At 39.7% G+C, this 15,087-nt stretch overlaps 1 protein-coding gene across 1 annotated transcript; it reads right to left on the bottom strand.

Moving 5' to 3' along the window:
• Positions 1-13,250: 13,250 nt before the first annotated feature.
• On the bottom strand, positions 13,251-14,192 carry LOC125105093 (olfactory receptor 4Q2). The gene has a single exon (XM_047738199.1). The coding sequence runs from the start codon at positions 14,190-14,192 to the stop codon at positions 13,251-13,253; it is 942 nt and encodes a 313-aa protein (XP_047594155.1).
• Between the last annotated feature and the right edge of the window lie 895 nt (positions 14,193-15,087).

Here is a 15,087-nt window from a genome sequence, read left to right as displayed (position 1 = left end):
GACCATTTCATAAAGTATAAAAATATTGAATCAATCTGATACATACTTCAATAGAATATTGTATGTCAATTATACTTCAATTAGAACAAAGAAAGAGTGGATACCAACATAGCTTTTAGGACAATGATACCTTATTCTTATATTGTTGAAGAGAGCAAAAGCAGGGTTAAAATCTGAAAGTGAAAAGTTTTATTTATAAACATGCTAAAATACATTGAAATAAAAAAGGAAGAAAACATATTGTATCTTTAGAGGTTAAATCCCGTTATAAATGAACATCATGTCTATGGGAATCTATTTCATGTTTCCCTCTTAATGCCTTTATTTTAAAACTTTGAGACATTTCAGTTTCCCTCTGAACAAAGGGGGAAAGAAGTGTTGCTTATCCCAACCCCGACCCCTCCCTCCTGCCAAATAAGGCCCAGCTGGGAGGGCATTTCTGTTGCCTCTGAAATCTTGAAATAAACATCAGAAGAAACAGCATCAAGTGTCAGTGTTGTGCTAAGGCAGGCAGTGGGTCTAGAAACCTGTCTGCCAGAGCATCACCCAGTCTGCACCGCAAGAACACGCAAGGGCTCCAGGCTGTGGTGGAGCCTGCGGTTAGCCAGGTGCGGGCGCGGCAGGGAGTCCGGGGCCAGGGCCGCGGGGGCTGCTGGGAGGGCCGCCAATAAAGCGTTCGGGAGGTGGTGCGGTGCTGGCGTTCCTCCTGCGTGTCTCCTGCTCCACCGGGCTGAGGCGGCTGGTGTTGTCCAGAAGGCCTCGGGGCAGGGTCGGCCCCTGGAGGAGCACACACCTGGGGCAGGCCTGGGCTGCCTGTGTGAGACCTCATGTGTGCCTTATTAGCTCCTTGAAGGGCAGAGAGGCCTTCCTGACAAACGTGGGTGTGCTTGCCAGCGGAGACTCCTGCGAGGCATGGCCTGCTTCCCGTTGCGGACTCCGAAGATGTCACTGGCCACTTGTCTGGGTCGCTGAATCTCCATCAGGTAGGTAAGCCATCAGCACGCTGGGGTGGAGGTGGCGCCGGGTTGTGTTGAAGATCCAGATCGCGTCTTCATTCTGGCCGGGTCGCCTTGTGGAAGATCATGCCCCAGGTGCAGTGCCCCTCTTTGTGTGATGTTCCCGCAGGGCTCCTTCTTGATGGGCCCCACATAATGGCCCATCCTGAGTGTTCTCAGGATAGGCTTCTGGTATAGCTCTCCTTCCTCGGGCCCTGTAGCTGGGACCTGTATTGTGGTGATGTCCCGGCATATGCAAGTACGGAATGAGAACTTTGGATTCAGGAACTTTGTCCCGACCTTGGGCATATCTGTCGGGGATGGGGCAGTGATTTCAGAGTTGTGTGGGTCAGACAGCAGTTGTGGTCAGTCTGGTCCCAAAACTGACTGGGAAAAGAAGTTGTGGTTGTTTCAGGGAGGGGGTGATGAGTGCTGTTTTACAGGTCATCCTAATTAAAATGCCAAAATGGAGGTCTTCCAGAGAGTTCCTGAGAACAGGACTGATAGAAGAGGCTAGTCTTTTAGTGTCTTCCATTTCAATTGAGACTGCATTCTTTAGAGAGGAGAATCCCATCATAGCCATTTCAGATTCTGCAATGCTTCCATTGTGCGGTAACATGGGCGGGGGGAAGAATAGAGAGAAGTTAAAAGGAAATCTATCTGCCTTGGGATTAATTTCCTTAGTTATTATTGGTGTAATAATGATTATTGACTTTGTAGATTATAGAGATAGCCACTTTTTTCAAGATATGTCTAATAACTATTTATACATTTGTTCAGTTAATGTCAGGCACCTACTATGTTTCAGATTAGATCACACATTCTCAGTGTAGTGGAATAAAAACAAGGAAACGGTCACAAAATATGCTGTCATGTGAGGTCTATGGTAGTGATAAACATGGTATTTGAGTGCAGGAGAGGGACATTTAATCCTCAATTTTTCTCTGATTTCCAAGGATTTTGTATTTTCTCTTATTACTACCACACATAGGGTGCTTAGCACAGAACCAGTCCTCTAGTAAATGCTGATAGATACTAGATCCCACAGGTGTTCATGACTTTGTAGATGTATCCAGTGGCTCCTTTTTATTTTTTTTTATTTTTATTTAAACAAAGTGGCTCTTATCTGCAATCTGTGCCCAGCTCTTTCTCTTGCTTTGGAAAAAATCCGTGAAGATAGTGTGGACTCTTGCACCCTCATTTTAGATACAGAAATCCCTTGATTTTAGTTGTCTGGATGGGAGGAGATGCCTGCTTGAATTGTTAGGGAAACTTGAGTGAGCAAAATCACCAGTTTTCCCCCAACTATGGGCTTTTGTAGGGAATTTGTCATTGTCGGTGCACAGGGAACTGCAGATTGTATGTTTGTTTGTTTGTTTGTTTTTTAAATTAAATTCTGGTTACTTAATGTGCCTGGATGGCTCAGTGGCTTAATCATCTGCCTTCAGCTCAGGTCATGATCCCAGGGAGAGTCTCTGGTGCTGCTTCTCCCTCTGCCTGTCCCCCCCTACTTGTGTGACTGCCTCTTTTCTCAACCCCTCAAATAAATAAGTAAAATCTTAGGAGAATTCCAGTTAGTTTACAGTGTAATATTTTCAGGTATACAATATAGTGATTCAACACTTCCCTTCAACACCTGTTGTTCATCACAAGTGCCCTCCTTAATCCCTATCACCTATTTGACCCATCCTCCCACCTACCTCCCCTCTGGTAATTGTTTTCTACACTTAAGAGTATTTCCTGGTTTGTCCCTATCTCTCTCTCCTTTTTCCCCCTTTGCTCTCTTGTTTTGTCTCTTAAATTCCACCATAGACTTTTTTTTTCTTTTAAGTTAGGCTTTATGCTCAGTGTGGAGCACAGCATGGGACTTGAACCTAAGACCCTGAGATCCAGACATGAACTGAAATCAAGAGTCTGACACTTAACCGACTGAGCCACCCAGGCTTCCCTTGCACCGTAGGTTTTAAATAGAGGAACTTATTTGAATTTCGAGGTAGTGTTTATGAAATTCACCTTCCTATTTTGAAATAAGGTAAATAAAATAGAGAATATAGAGTTTTTCAAAGTGTAAATTGAGGGAGGCTTTTCAGAAAGTGAAGAACATGAATCCATCATTGCTTTGCTGTATTAGCATTCTAGGAATGAATCCCAGAAACGTGCTTTTTACTCTAAGCTGCTTCAGGTAATTCTAATTCATAATCCTGACTGAGAACCACTGGATGATTGTTGACATTATCCATTTGCAGTAGTATTTGCTATTAAGGTTTGGTTGGAAGGATTTGTTCCTGTGAGAAATCTCTCAACAGAACATGATGCATTCTCAGATAAACATCATGAAGGTATATTAATCAAAAACTGTGACCTCATAAAATGTGTTGTTTATGGACAGAAGAGTAAGTTGCTGAGACATTGCTGTGAATTTGAAGGCCTCTTAAACATTTCTTCTTTACCTACATTCATTAAGGGATCAGTGGCTTCCTCTTTTAATTCTCTGTGAGATATCAGTGTATCTTAATATCATTATAATAATATTATTATAATAATAATTATAATGATAATATATATAATATATAATAATAATAACATTATTTAAGCTTTGAAATCAAATTATTTTGTGTAAAGAATCTTTTAACTTAATTGCTTTCTTTTTTTTTTAAATTTTATTTTTTATAAACATATATTTTTATCCCCAGGGGTACAAGTCTACGAATCGCCAGGTTTACACACTTCACAGCACTCACCATAGCACATACCCTCCCCAATATCCATAACCCCACCACCCCTCTCCCAACCCCCCCTCCCCCATCAACCCTCAGTTTGTTTTGTGAGATTAAGAGTCACTTATGGTTTGTCTCCCTCCCAATCCCATCTTGTTTCATTTATTCTTCTCCTACCCCCTTAACCCCCCATGTTGCATCTCCACTCCCTCATATCAGGGAGATCATATGATAGTTGTCTTTCTCCGATTGACTTATTTCGCTAAGCATGATACCCTCTAGTTCCATCCACGTCATCGCAAATGGCAAGATTTCATTTCTTTTGATGGCTGCATAGTATTCCATTGTGTATATATACCACATCTTCTTTACCCATTCGTCTGTTGATGGACATCTAGGTTCTTTCCATAGTTTGGCTATTGTAGACATTGCTGCTATAAACATTCGGGTGCACGTGCCCTTTCGGATCACTACGTTTGTATCTTTAGGGCAAATACCCAGCAGTGCAATTGCAGGGTCATAGGGTAATTCTATTTTCAACATTTTGAGGAACCTCCATGCTGTTTTCCAGAGTGGTTGCACCAGCTTGCATTCCCACCAACAGTGTAGGAGGGTTCCCCTTTCTCTGCATCCTTGCCAGGATCTGTCATTTCCTGACTTGTTAATTTTAGCCATTCTGACTGGTGTGAGGTGATATCTCATAGTGGTTTTGATTTGTATTTCCCTGATGCCGAGTGATGTGGAGCACTTTTTCATGTGTCTGTTGGCCATCTGGATGTCTTCTTTGCAGAAATGTCTGTTCATGTCCTCTGCCCATTTCTTGATTGGATTATTTGTTCTTTGGGTGTTGAGTTTGCTAAGTTCTTTATAGATTTTGGACACTAGCCCTTTATCTGATATGTCCTTTGCAAATATCTTCTCCCATTCTGTCAGTTGTCTTTTGGTTTTGTTCACTGTTTCCTTTGCTGTGCAAAAGCTTTTGATCTTGATGAAATCCCAATAGTTCATTTTTGCCCTTGCTTCCCTTGCCTTTGGTGATGTTCCTAGGAAGATGTTGCTGCGGCTGACGTCAAAGAGGTTGCTGCCTGTGTTCTCCTCGAGGATTTTGATGGATTCCTTTCTCACGTTGAGATCCTTCATCCATTTTGAGTCTATTTTCGTGTGTGGTGTAAGGAAATGATCCAATTTCATTTTTCTGCATGTGGCTGTCCAATTTTCCCAACACCATTTATTGAAGAGGCTGTCTTTTTTCCATTGGACATTCTTTCCTGCTTTGTCGAAGATGAGTTGACCATAGAGTTGAGGGTCTATTTCTGGGCTCTCTATTCTGTTCCATTGAACTATGTGTCTGTTTTTGTGCCAGTACCATGCTGTCTTGATGATGACAGCTTTGTAATAGAGCTTGAAGTCTGGAATTGTGATGCCACCGACTTTGGCTTTCTTTTTCAATATTCCTTTGGCTATTCGAGGTCTTTTCTGGTTCCATATAAATTTTAGGATTATTTGTTCCATTTCTTTGAAAAAAATGGATGGTACTTTGATAGGAATTGCATTAAATGTGTAGATTGCTTTAGGTAGCATAGACATTTTCACAATATTTATTCTTCCAATCCAGGAGCATGGAACATTTTTCCATTTCTTTGTGTCTTCCTCAGTTTCTTTCATGAGTACTTTATAGTTTTCTGAGTATAGATTCTTAGTCTCTTTGGTTAGGTTTATTCCCAGGTATCTTATAGTTTTGGGTGCAATTGTAAATGGGATGGACTCCTTAATTTCTCTTTCTTCTGTCTTGTTGGTGTAGAGAAATGCAACTGATTTCTGTGCATTGATTTTATATCCTGACACTTTACTGAATTCCTGTACAAGTTCTAGCAGTTTTGGAGTGGAGTCTTTTGGGTTTTCCACATATAGTATCATATCATCTGCAAAGAGTGATAGTTTGACTTTGCCGATTTGGATGCCTTTAATTTCCTTTTGTTGTCTGATTGCTGAGGCTAGGACTTCTGGTACTATGTTGAATAGCAATGGTGATAACGGACCTCCCTGTCATGTTCCTGACCTTAGCGGGAAAGCTTTCAGTTTTTCTCCATTGAGAATGGTATTTGCGGTGGGTTTTTCATAGATGGCTTTGATAATATTGAGGTATGTGCCGTCTATCCCTACACTTTGAAGAGTTTTGATCAGGAAGGGATGCTGTACTTTGTCAAATGCTTTTTCAGCATCTATGGAGAGTATCATATGGTTCTTGTTCTTTCTTTTAATAAGGTGTTGTATCACATTGATTGATTTGCGGATGTTGAACCAACCTTGCAGCCCTGGAATAAATCCGACTTGGTCGTGGTCAATAATCCTTTTAATGTACTGTTGAATCCTATTGGCTAGTATTTTGGCGAGAATTTTTGCATCTGTGTTCATCAAGGATATTGGTCTGTAGTTCTCTTTTTTGATGGGATCCTTGTCTGGTTTTGGGATCAAGGTGATGCTGGCCTCATAAAATGAGTTTGGAAGTTTTCCTTCTATTTCTATTTTTTGGAACAGTTTCAGGAGAATAGGAATTAGTTCTTCTTTAAATGTTTGGTAGAATTCCCCCGGGAAGCCGTCTGGCCCTGGGCTTTTGTTTGTTTGGAGATTTTTGATGACTATTTCAATCTCCTTACTGGTTATGGGTCTGTTGAGGCTTTCTATTTCTTCCTGGTTCAGTTGTGGTAGTTTATATGTCTCTAGGAATGCATCCATTTCTTCCAGATTGTCAAATTTGTTGGCGTAGAGTTGCTCATAGTATGTTCTTAAAATTGTCTGTATTTCTTTGGTGTTCTTTGTGATCTCTCCTCTTTCATTCATGATTTTATTTATTTGGGTCCTTTCTCTTTTCTTTTTGATAAGTCTGGACAGGGCTTTATCAATCTTATTAATTCTTTCAAAGAACCAGCTCCTAGTTTTGTTGTTTTTTTTGGTTTCTATTTCATTGATTTCTGCTCTGATCTTTATGATTTCTCTTCTCCTGCCGGATTTAGGTTTTCTTTCTTGTTCTTTCTCTAGCTCCTTTAGGTGTTGGGTTAGGTTGTGTACCTGAGACCTTTCTTGTTTCTTGAGAAAGGCTTTTACTGCTATATATTTTCCTCTCAGGACTGCCTTTGTTGTGTCCCACAGATTCTGAACCGTTGTGTTTTCATTATCATTTTTTTCCATGAATTTTTTTCAATTCTTCTTTAATTTCCTGGTTAACCCATTCATTCTTTAGAAGGATGCTGTTTAGTTTCCATGTATTTTGGTTCTTTCCAAATTTCCTCTTGTGATTGAGTTCTAGCTTCAGAGCATTGTGGTCTGAAAATATGCAGGGAATGATCCCAATCTTTTGATACCAGTTGAGACTTGATTTAGGACCAAGAATGTGATCTATTCTGGAGAATGTTCCATGTGCACTAGAGAAGAATGTGTATTCTGTTGCTTTGGAATGAAATGTTATGAATATATCTGTGATGTCCATCTGGTCCAGTGTGTCATTTAAGGCCTTTATTTCCTTGTTGATCTTTTGCTTGGATGATCTGTTCATTTCAGTGAGGGGAGTGTTAAAATCCCCGACTATTATTGTATTCTTGTCGATGTGTTTCTTTGATTTTGTTATTAATTGGTTTATATAGTTGGCTGCTCCCACGTTAGGGGCATAGATATTTAAAATTTTTAGATCTTCTTGTTGGACAGTTCCTTTGAGTATGATATAGTGTCCTTCCTCATCTCTTATTGTAGTCTTTGGCTTAAAATCTAATTGATCTGATATAAGGATTGCCACTCCTGCTTTCTTCTGATGTCCATTAGCATGGTAAATTCTTTTCCACCCCCTCACTTTAAATCTGGAGGTGTCTTAGGGTTTAAGATGAGTTTCTTGTGGGCAACATATAGATTGGTTTTGTTTTTTTCATCCATTCTGATACCGTGTCCTTTGATTGGGGCATTTAGCCCATTAACATTCAGGGTAAGTATTGAGAGATATGAATTTAGTGCCATTGTATTGCCTGTAAGGTGACTGTTATTGTCTATTGTCTCTGTTTCTTTCTGATCTACTACTTTTAGGGTCTCTCTTTGCTTAGAGGACCCCTTTCAATATTTCCTATAGAGCTGGTTTGGTATTTGCAAATTCTTTCAGTTTTTGTTTGTCCTGGAAGCATTTAATCTCTCCTTCTATTTTCAATGATAATCTAGCTGGATATAGTATTCTTGGCTGCATGTTTTTCTCATTTAGTACTCTGAATATATCATGCCAGCTCTTTCTGGCCTGCCAGGTCTCTGTGGATAAGTCTGCTGCCAATCTAATATTTTTACCATTGTACGTTACGGACTTCTTTTCCCGGGCTGCTTTCAGGATCTTTTCTTTGTCACTAAGACTTGTAAATTTTACTATTAGGTGACGGGGTGTGGACCTATTCTTATTGATTTTGAGGGGGGGTTCTCTGAAACTCCTGGATTTTGATGCTTGTTCCCTTTGCCATATTGGGGAAATTCTCTCCAATAATTCTCTCCAACATACCTTCTGCTCCCCTCTCTGTTTCCTCTTCTTCTGGATTCCCAATTATTCTAATGTTGTTTCGTCTTATGGTGTCACTTATCTCTCGAATTCTCCCCTCGTGGTCCAGTAGCTGTTTGTCCCTCTTTTGCTCAGCTTCTTTATTCTCTGTCATTTGGTCTTCTATATCGCTAATTCTTTCTTCTGCCTCATTTATCCTAGCAGTGAGAGCCTCCATTTTTGATTGCACCTCATTAATAGCTTTTTTGATTTCAACTTGGTTAGATTTTAGTTCTTTTATTTCTCCCGAAAGGGCTTTTATATCTCCCAATAGGGTTGCTTTAATATCTTCCATGTCTTTTTCAAGCCCGGCTGGAACCTTGAGAATCGTCATTCTGAACTCTAGATCTGACATATTACCAATGTCTATATTGATTAGGTCCCTAGCCTTTCGTACTGCTTCTTGTTCTTTTTTTTGTTGTGAATTTTTCTGCCTTGTCATTTTGTCCAGATAAGAGTATATGAAGGAGCAAGTAAAATACTAAAAGGGTGGCCACAACCCCAGGAAAATATGCTTTAGCCAAATCAGAAGAGATCCCAAATCGTGAGGGGGGAGAAAGGGAATAAAAAGTGGTTCAGAAAGAAAAAAAAAAGAAACTATTAAAAAAAGAAAGCCGATAAAAAATGTAAAAAGGAACAAAATATATATATATATATTAGATAAACTATTTAAAAAACGTTAAAAAAGAAAACAGTAAAAGTTAAAAAAATTTAGCAGAAGAAGAGAAAAAAAATTGAAAAAGAAAAAAAAATTAAATTAACTGCAAGGCTAAAGAATCATGGGGAGAAAGCCATGAGTTCAGTGCTTTGCTTTTTCCTTCTCTGGAATTCCGCCACTCTCCTTGGTATTGAAACTGCACTCCTTGGTAGGTGAACTTGGTCCTGGCTGGTTTTCTCGTTGATCTTCTAGGGGAGGGGCCCGTTGTAGTGATTCTTAAGAGTCTTTGCCCCAGGCGGAGTTGCACCGCCCTTACCCGGGGCAGGGCTGAGTAATCCGCTAGGGTTTGCTGGGTTTGCTTTTGGGAGCTTTTGTTCCCTGAGCGCTTTCCGTAGAGTTCTGGAAGATGGGAATGAAGATGGCGGCCTCCCGGTCTCCGGCCCAGAGGAGCTGAGTGCCCGGGGCCCCACTCTTCAGTGCGTCCTCAGAGAACAGCGCCCAATTACTCCCGTCACCCTGGCCTCCAGCCGCGCTCCGAGCTGACCGAGCCTGCGACCGGTTCAAGGTAACCCCGAGCTTAGAGCTTACTCCTCGGCTCTGTCTCTGTAGCCGGCTTCCCTGTTCTAATACCGGTAAGCTCTGTGACACTCAGACACCCCCGATCCTTCTGTGACCCTGTGGGATCTGAGGCCGCGCTGACCCCGCCTGGGCTTCACCCCAGTTAAGCCTCTGGAGCGATGTCCCTCAGGGAACAGACTTTTAAAAGTCCTGATTTTGTGCTCCATTGCTCTGCCGCTCACCGGGAGCCGGCCCCTCCCCCCGCGGTCTATCTTCCAGTCGCTTTGGATTCACTTCTCCGCCAGTCCTACCTTTCAGATAGTGGTTGATTTTCTGTTTCTAGAATTGCTGTTCTTCCTCTCTTCAATCTCCTGTTGGATTTGTAGGTGTTTGCAATCTTTAGATAAGCTATTTAGCTGATCTCCTGCTACCTGAAGTAGTCTCAGCCTGCTACTTCTCCGCCATCTTGACTCCTCCCCATTTTTTCAAAAACTACATACAGATGGCCAGCAGTGACATGAAAAAATGCTCAATCACTCATCATTGGGGAAATGCAGATCAGTACCACAATGAGGTATCACCTCAGAATGTACCTCAGAATGGCTAAATTCAAAAGACACGAAATAACATGTGTTGATGAAGATATAGAGAAAAAGGAACCCTCACGCACTGTTGGTGGGAATGCAGATTGTATAGTGACTTGAGAGAACAGTGTGGAGGTTCCTCAAAAAATTAAAATAGAATTACCATGTGATACAATAATTCCACTACTGGGTAAGAATTTTTTTTTCCTTTTTTTTTTATTTTTCAAATTTATTTTCAGCATAACAGTATTCATTGTTTTTTGCACCACACCCAGTGCTCCATGCAATCCGTGCCCTCTCCAATACCCACCACCTGGTTCCCCCAACCTCCCACCCCCCGCCCCTTCAAAACCTCGGATTGTTTTTCAGAGTCCATAGTCTCTCATGGTTCACCTCCCTTTCCAATTTCCCTCAACTCCCTTCTCCACTCTAAATCCCCTTGTCCTCCATGCTATTTGTCATGCTCCACAAATAAGTGAAACCATATGATAATTGACTCTCTCTGCTTGACTTATGGGTAAGAAATTTTGTTTCAAATCTGAGGTTTCATATTTTATTAAAGATGAGCATTAAATATTGGGTTTGAGATTTAAATGTATCAGTCATTGGATAGGTTTCTCATAGAGTTTAATGTTATGTTGAAATGAAAGCAGTCTGGGGCATTTGGGTGGCTCAGTGGGTTAAGCCTCTGCCTTCGGCTCAGGTCATGATCTCAGGGTCCTGAAATCGAGTCCCACATCGGGCTCTCTGCTCAATGGGGAGCCTGCTTCCCTTCCTCTCTCTCTCTCTGCCTACTTGTGATCTCTGTCTTTCAAATAAATAAATATTTTTAAAAAATAAAATTTAATTAAAAAAAAGTGAAAGTAATCTTTGAAAAGGATTAGGAAAGAAGCAATTTAAAATTGCTTATATATGGTGAAGAATTTGAGTATTTATTTATATACACAGAAGCAATCCTTCTAATATTTCTGTTTGCTTTAATTTCTAGGGAACTTTATAATTAGATACCTATTTTCGTTTATCCTATAGAATTTAGTTATGTCTCTTTATATTTTCTCACAATGCTGATTTTAACTTAATTTTTATCTTCTCCTTCTACTATAAAATATTGAATAGTTTTCTAAATTCCCAAGCATCACTTTTTCCATATATCACTTATTGTTGATCAGTGGGAAATTTCTAGCAGCATCTGAGAACCTCTTTAACCTCTAGTGAAAACTAAACTGGATTGTGTCATTATGATTGCCTCAGTTTTGATGAATTTTGACCTTCAAATACCTCCTCTGTTGGTATTATTGTTATTAAAGTACTAAGAATTCAAATATAGACTTTTCTGATTCCATAGTCCTTATCGATAGATGAAATCACATGATGTATAGTTGTTTGTGTTGTGACTATAGGTGTCACAACATAGGTATGTTTGTGTGTGTCTAGGTGTTTTGATGTATCTATTTTTTTGATTAAATATTGTTTCTGTGACAACTCTCAAAATGTTTCCTACTTCTTGATGAAAAATTTACAAGCTATTTTTCCAAGTATGAAGAAAGCAAACAGCTCTGAAATATCTTTTCCTTAAACTTTACCACACTGATCATAGAACATATAAAAACCTTCATTTATCAAATACATTTTTATTGAATCTCTGTTTTATTTTAGGCATTTTAAAAAGCTTTGGGATGTAAAGGTAACAAAGACAAAACTTCAGTCTTCAATGAATATACCTATCATTCTTGGCTTTTGTCTCTGTCACAAAAATTAGTTGCTGAAATTGCTTCTATAATTTACTAACTTTAAAAAAATAGTAGAAATACAGCACCTGGATGGCACAGCCAGTTAAGCCTCTGACTCTTGGTTTCAGCTCTGATGATGATCTCAGGATCCTGAGGTTGAGCCCTGCAGTAGCTTCTGCACCTAGTGTGGAGTCTGCTTGAGATTCTCTCTCCTGCTCCCACTGCTCCTCCCACTAGTGCTCACTCGAGTGAAATAAATAAATGTTTAAAAATGTAAAAAAATTAAAAGCTGTAAAAATAAAAAATGCTTTATTGTCCATTTATATTTTGTGTCTAGTTAGTTTTTAAATGTCAATTCAATTTTCCTATCTTTGATTATAAAATTTTAATAAGGAATGCAAAATCCTATGAAGTAGTCTTAATATAATTCTGAAGATAACAAATTCTAATGAGGGTGTTTTTTTGTGATGATGGTGATAGTATTATAAAGTGTGCCCAAGTGGATAAAGATGAAAATGTCATGGCTCATTTCTGAGTACTTTCTAGCATCCTTCCTAAACTGGTTATGGTAGATCATACTGTTGTTTCATTAAGGGAAATCAACTGGTTTAAATGTTCACCATCTGTATCTTTCTGTCATTGAAAAAAATCTAATGAATAAAGAATAGTGAAGTCCTCTTATGAGTTAAGTACCAGACTAAACCTATTCCCATCTGTTGCCCTTTTTAGCTCTCACCAGGGCACTGAGAGGTAAACATCATTTAGTGTATGCTACAGCTAAGGAAAGTAGGGTTGCAATAATTTAAATGATTTGTCTAAGATTCACTTGATTTGTAATTCAAAGAAAGTTGAACCCGCACTATTAGGCAATTGCTCTCTGAATTTCACTACTATATGGTAGTTGTGATGAATGATGAAGCCAACTAATCTATCCCATTAGTTTGTTGTTACACAGTTATATGAAATGAATTTACTCTAATTCATCTGATAACTCTCTAAATAGTTTGTGAGTGTAATAAACACGTATACATTCCTTACTCAGTTCGTTACAGACATCTGGTTAGATTGTGAAAGTTGAGGAGACAATAAAACCAGAGATAAGATGGAGATAAAAGTTGTGAGAGTTTGGGAGGGGTGGTTTGTACCAATGTATGGCATCAAACTAAATGAAAAGAATGAGTGGAATAAGGTTTGATCAGATGAGTGGGTAGAATGGAAGAATACAACTGATAAAAAACAGCAAACAGATGCTTCAGAGAAGAAAAAGGAGGCAGAAGACCAAATAATTCAGTATGAAAGGAGTTTTTCTGAGTTTCATTATAGTGCCATTAATAGGAGTATTAGGATTTAATGGAAGAAAACTGAACAATTAGCTCTGTAACTCATTAGTGTAAAAGTAATTATTTTAATCTCAGATTCTCTGCTCTCAAAATATCACTTCAACTGCTTAAGTCTCCTGCTTTTTCCAAGTAAGTCCACTTCTGTCCCATAGTTTCTGCATGGCTGACTTGACCTCTTTGTTCCGAAGTGTATAGATGAGGGGATTCAGCATGGGGGTAATAACGTTGTAGAGTACAGACACCACCTTGTCCACAGAAAATGTGGAGAAGGGACGAGCATAGATGAAAATACAGGGTCCAAAGAAGAGTGTTACCACCATAAGATGGGAGCCACAGGTGGAAAGTGCCTTTCGCCTTCCCTCCTTGGAGCGAATCTTGACCAGAATAGTGGAATAGGAAGAAACCAACACCACAAAGGAGCTGGTAGAAATCAGCCCACTGTTAGATACCATTAGCAATTCAATGACAAATGTGTCTGCACAAGCAAGTTTGATGACAGGGGGAACATCACAAAAGAAGTTGTCCACCTGGTTTGGTCCACAGAAAGGCAGACGGATAGTGAGAATGGTCTGGACAGTAGAGTGCACAAACCCTCCCATCCAGGAGGCAGCTACCAACACACAGCATAATCCTCGACTCATGATAATGGTATAGTGCAGGGGGCGACAAATTGCAACATAGCGATCATAAGCCATCACTGTGAGCAGGAACATCTCAGCTGCCCCTACAAAATGCAGAAAGAAGAGCTGCACGATGCATTGGTCATAGGGAATGAGTTTGTCTTTATCAAGAAAGTCAGCCAGAAGCTTAGGCGTAGTTACTGTTGAATAACATAAGTCCAGGAAAGAGAGGTTGCCAAGAAGGAAATACATGGGTGATGAATTCAGATAGTTATCAGAAGCTACTGTGACCATGATGAGGACATTTCCTATCCAAGTGGACAGATAGAAGAAAAGAAATAGTACAAATAACCCTGATTCAATAGATGGGGTCTGTGAGAAGCCTGCCAGAACAAAGTCTCTCACCACCTCTGTTTGGTTTTCATCCATTTGACCTGGCTCCTTGATCAAAGAAATTAAAAAAGGGGCATTAGTAACATTGGAAGTGGTATTTCATACAAAATGCAAGAATCTTTCCATTTCAAAGGAAATGTTTCTCTCTAGGATATATATCCTTGTTCATTAGTTGAAAGAAATTATTTTCTCCTCAGTTGATACTGAATATATATTCAGTAAATTCTAAAGTTCCTTTAACTTTAACTTGATGCATCTCTATTTTCCATCAAACAGTATTTTCTTTCTCTCTTCATTTTTACATTCAGTCTCAAGACTTAAGTTATATTTCCCTGAGATACTAGGTTTTTTTCCCATTCATTTTTTAAATTAACATATAATGTATTATTAGTCACAGGGTTACAGGTCTGTGAATCACCAGGTTTACCACACTTCACAGCACTCTACATAGCACATACCTTCCCCAATGTCCATAACCCCATCACCCTCTCCCAGCCCTCCCCCCACCAGCAACCCTCAGTTTGTTTTGTGAGATTAAGAGTCTCTTATGGTTTGTCTCCCTCCCGATCCCATCTTGTTTCATTTATTCTTTTCCTACTCCCCAAACCCTCATGTTGCATGAGATACTAGGTTTTTAATAAAAATCTTCAGGAAAAAACCTCAAAGGTAGAATTTAAGATCCCGTGGAATAGTCATTAGAATCTGTAGAAGTTTTCCTTGGGATGGGAAATTGCCTTTTTTAGATGATTAGGCTGCTATAGTAACCCTGTGCCCTTCTCTATCACCATAACTCTTGTGGGGCTCTCCCCTTTGCACATGGTTGGAGGAAGGATCACATTCCATTTTGAGCTCATTGCTAGTTCAATAGGTTCAATAGTGCTAGTTGCTAAGGTTCCCAAATGTCTGCCCATCTGGAATACCTTTCTGTCTG

The sequence above is a fragment of the Lutra lutra genome, chromosome 7 (genome assembly GCF_902655055.1).
Source record: "Lutra lutra chromosome 7, mLutLut1.2, whole genome shotgun sequence".
NCBI lineage: Eukaryota > Metazoa > Chordata > Mammalia > Carnivora > Mustelidae > Lutra > Lutra lutra.
The sequence above is the reverse complement of the archived record's forward strand: the minus strand, read 5'-3'. Positions and strand labels throughout refer to the sequence as shown.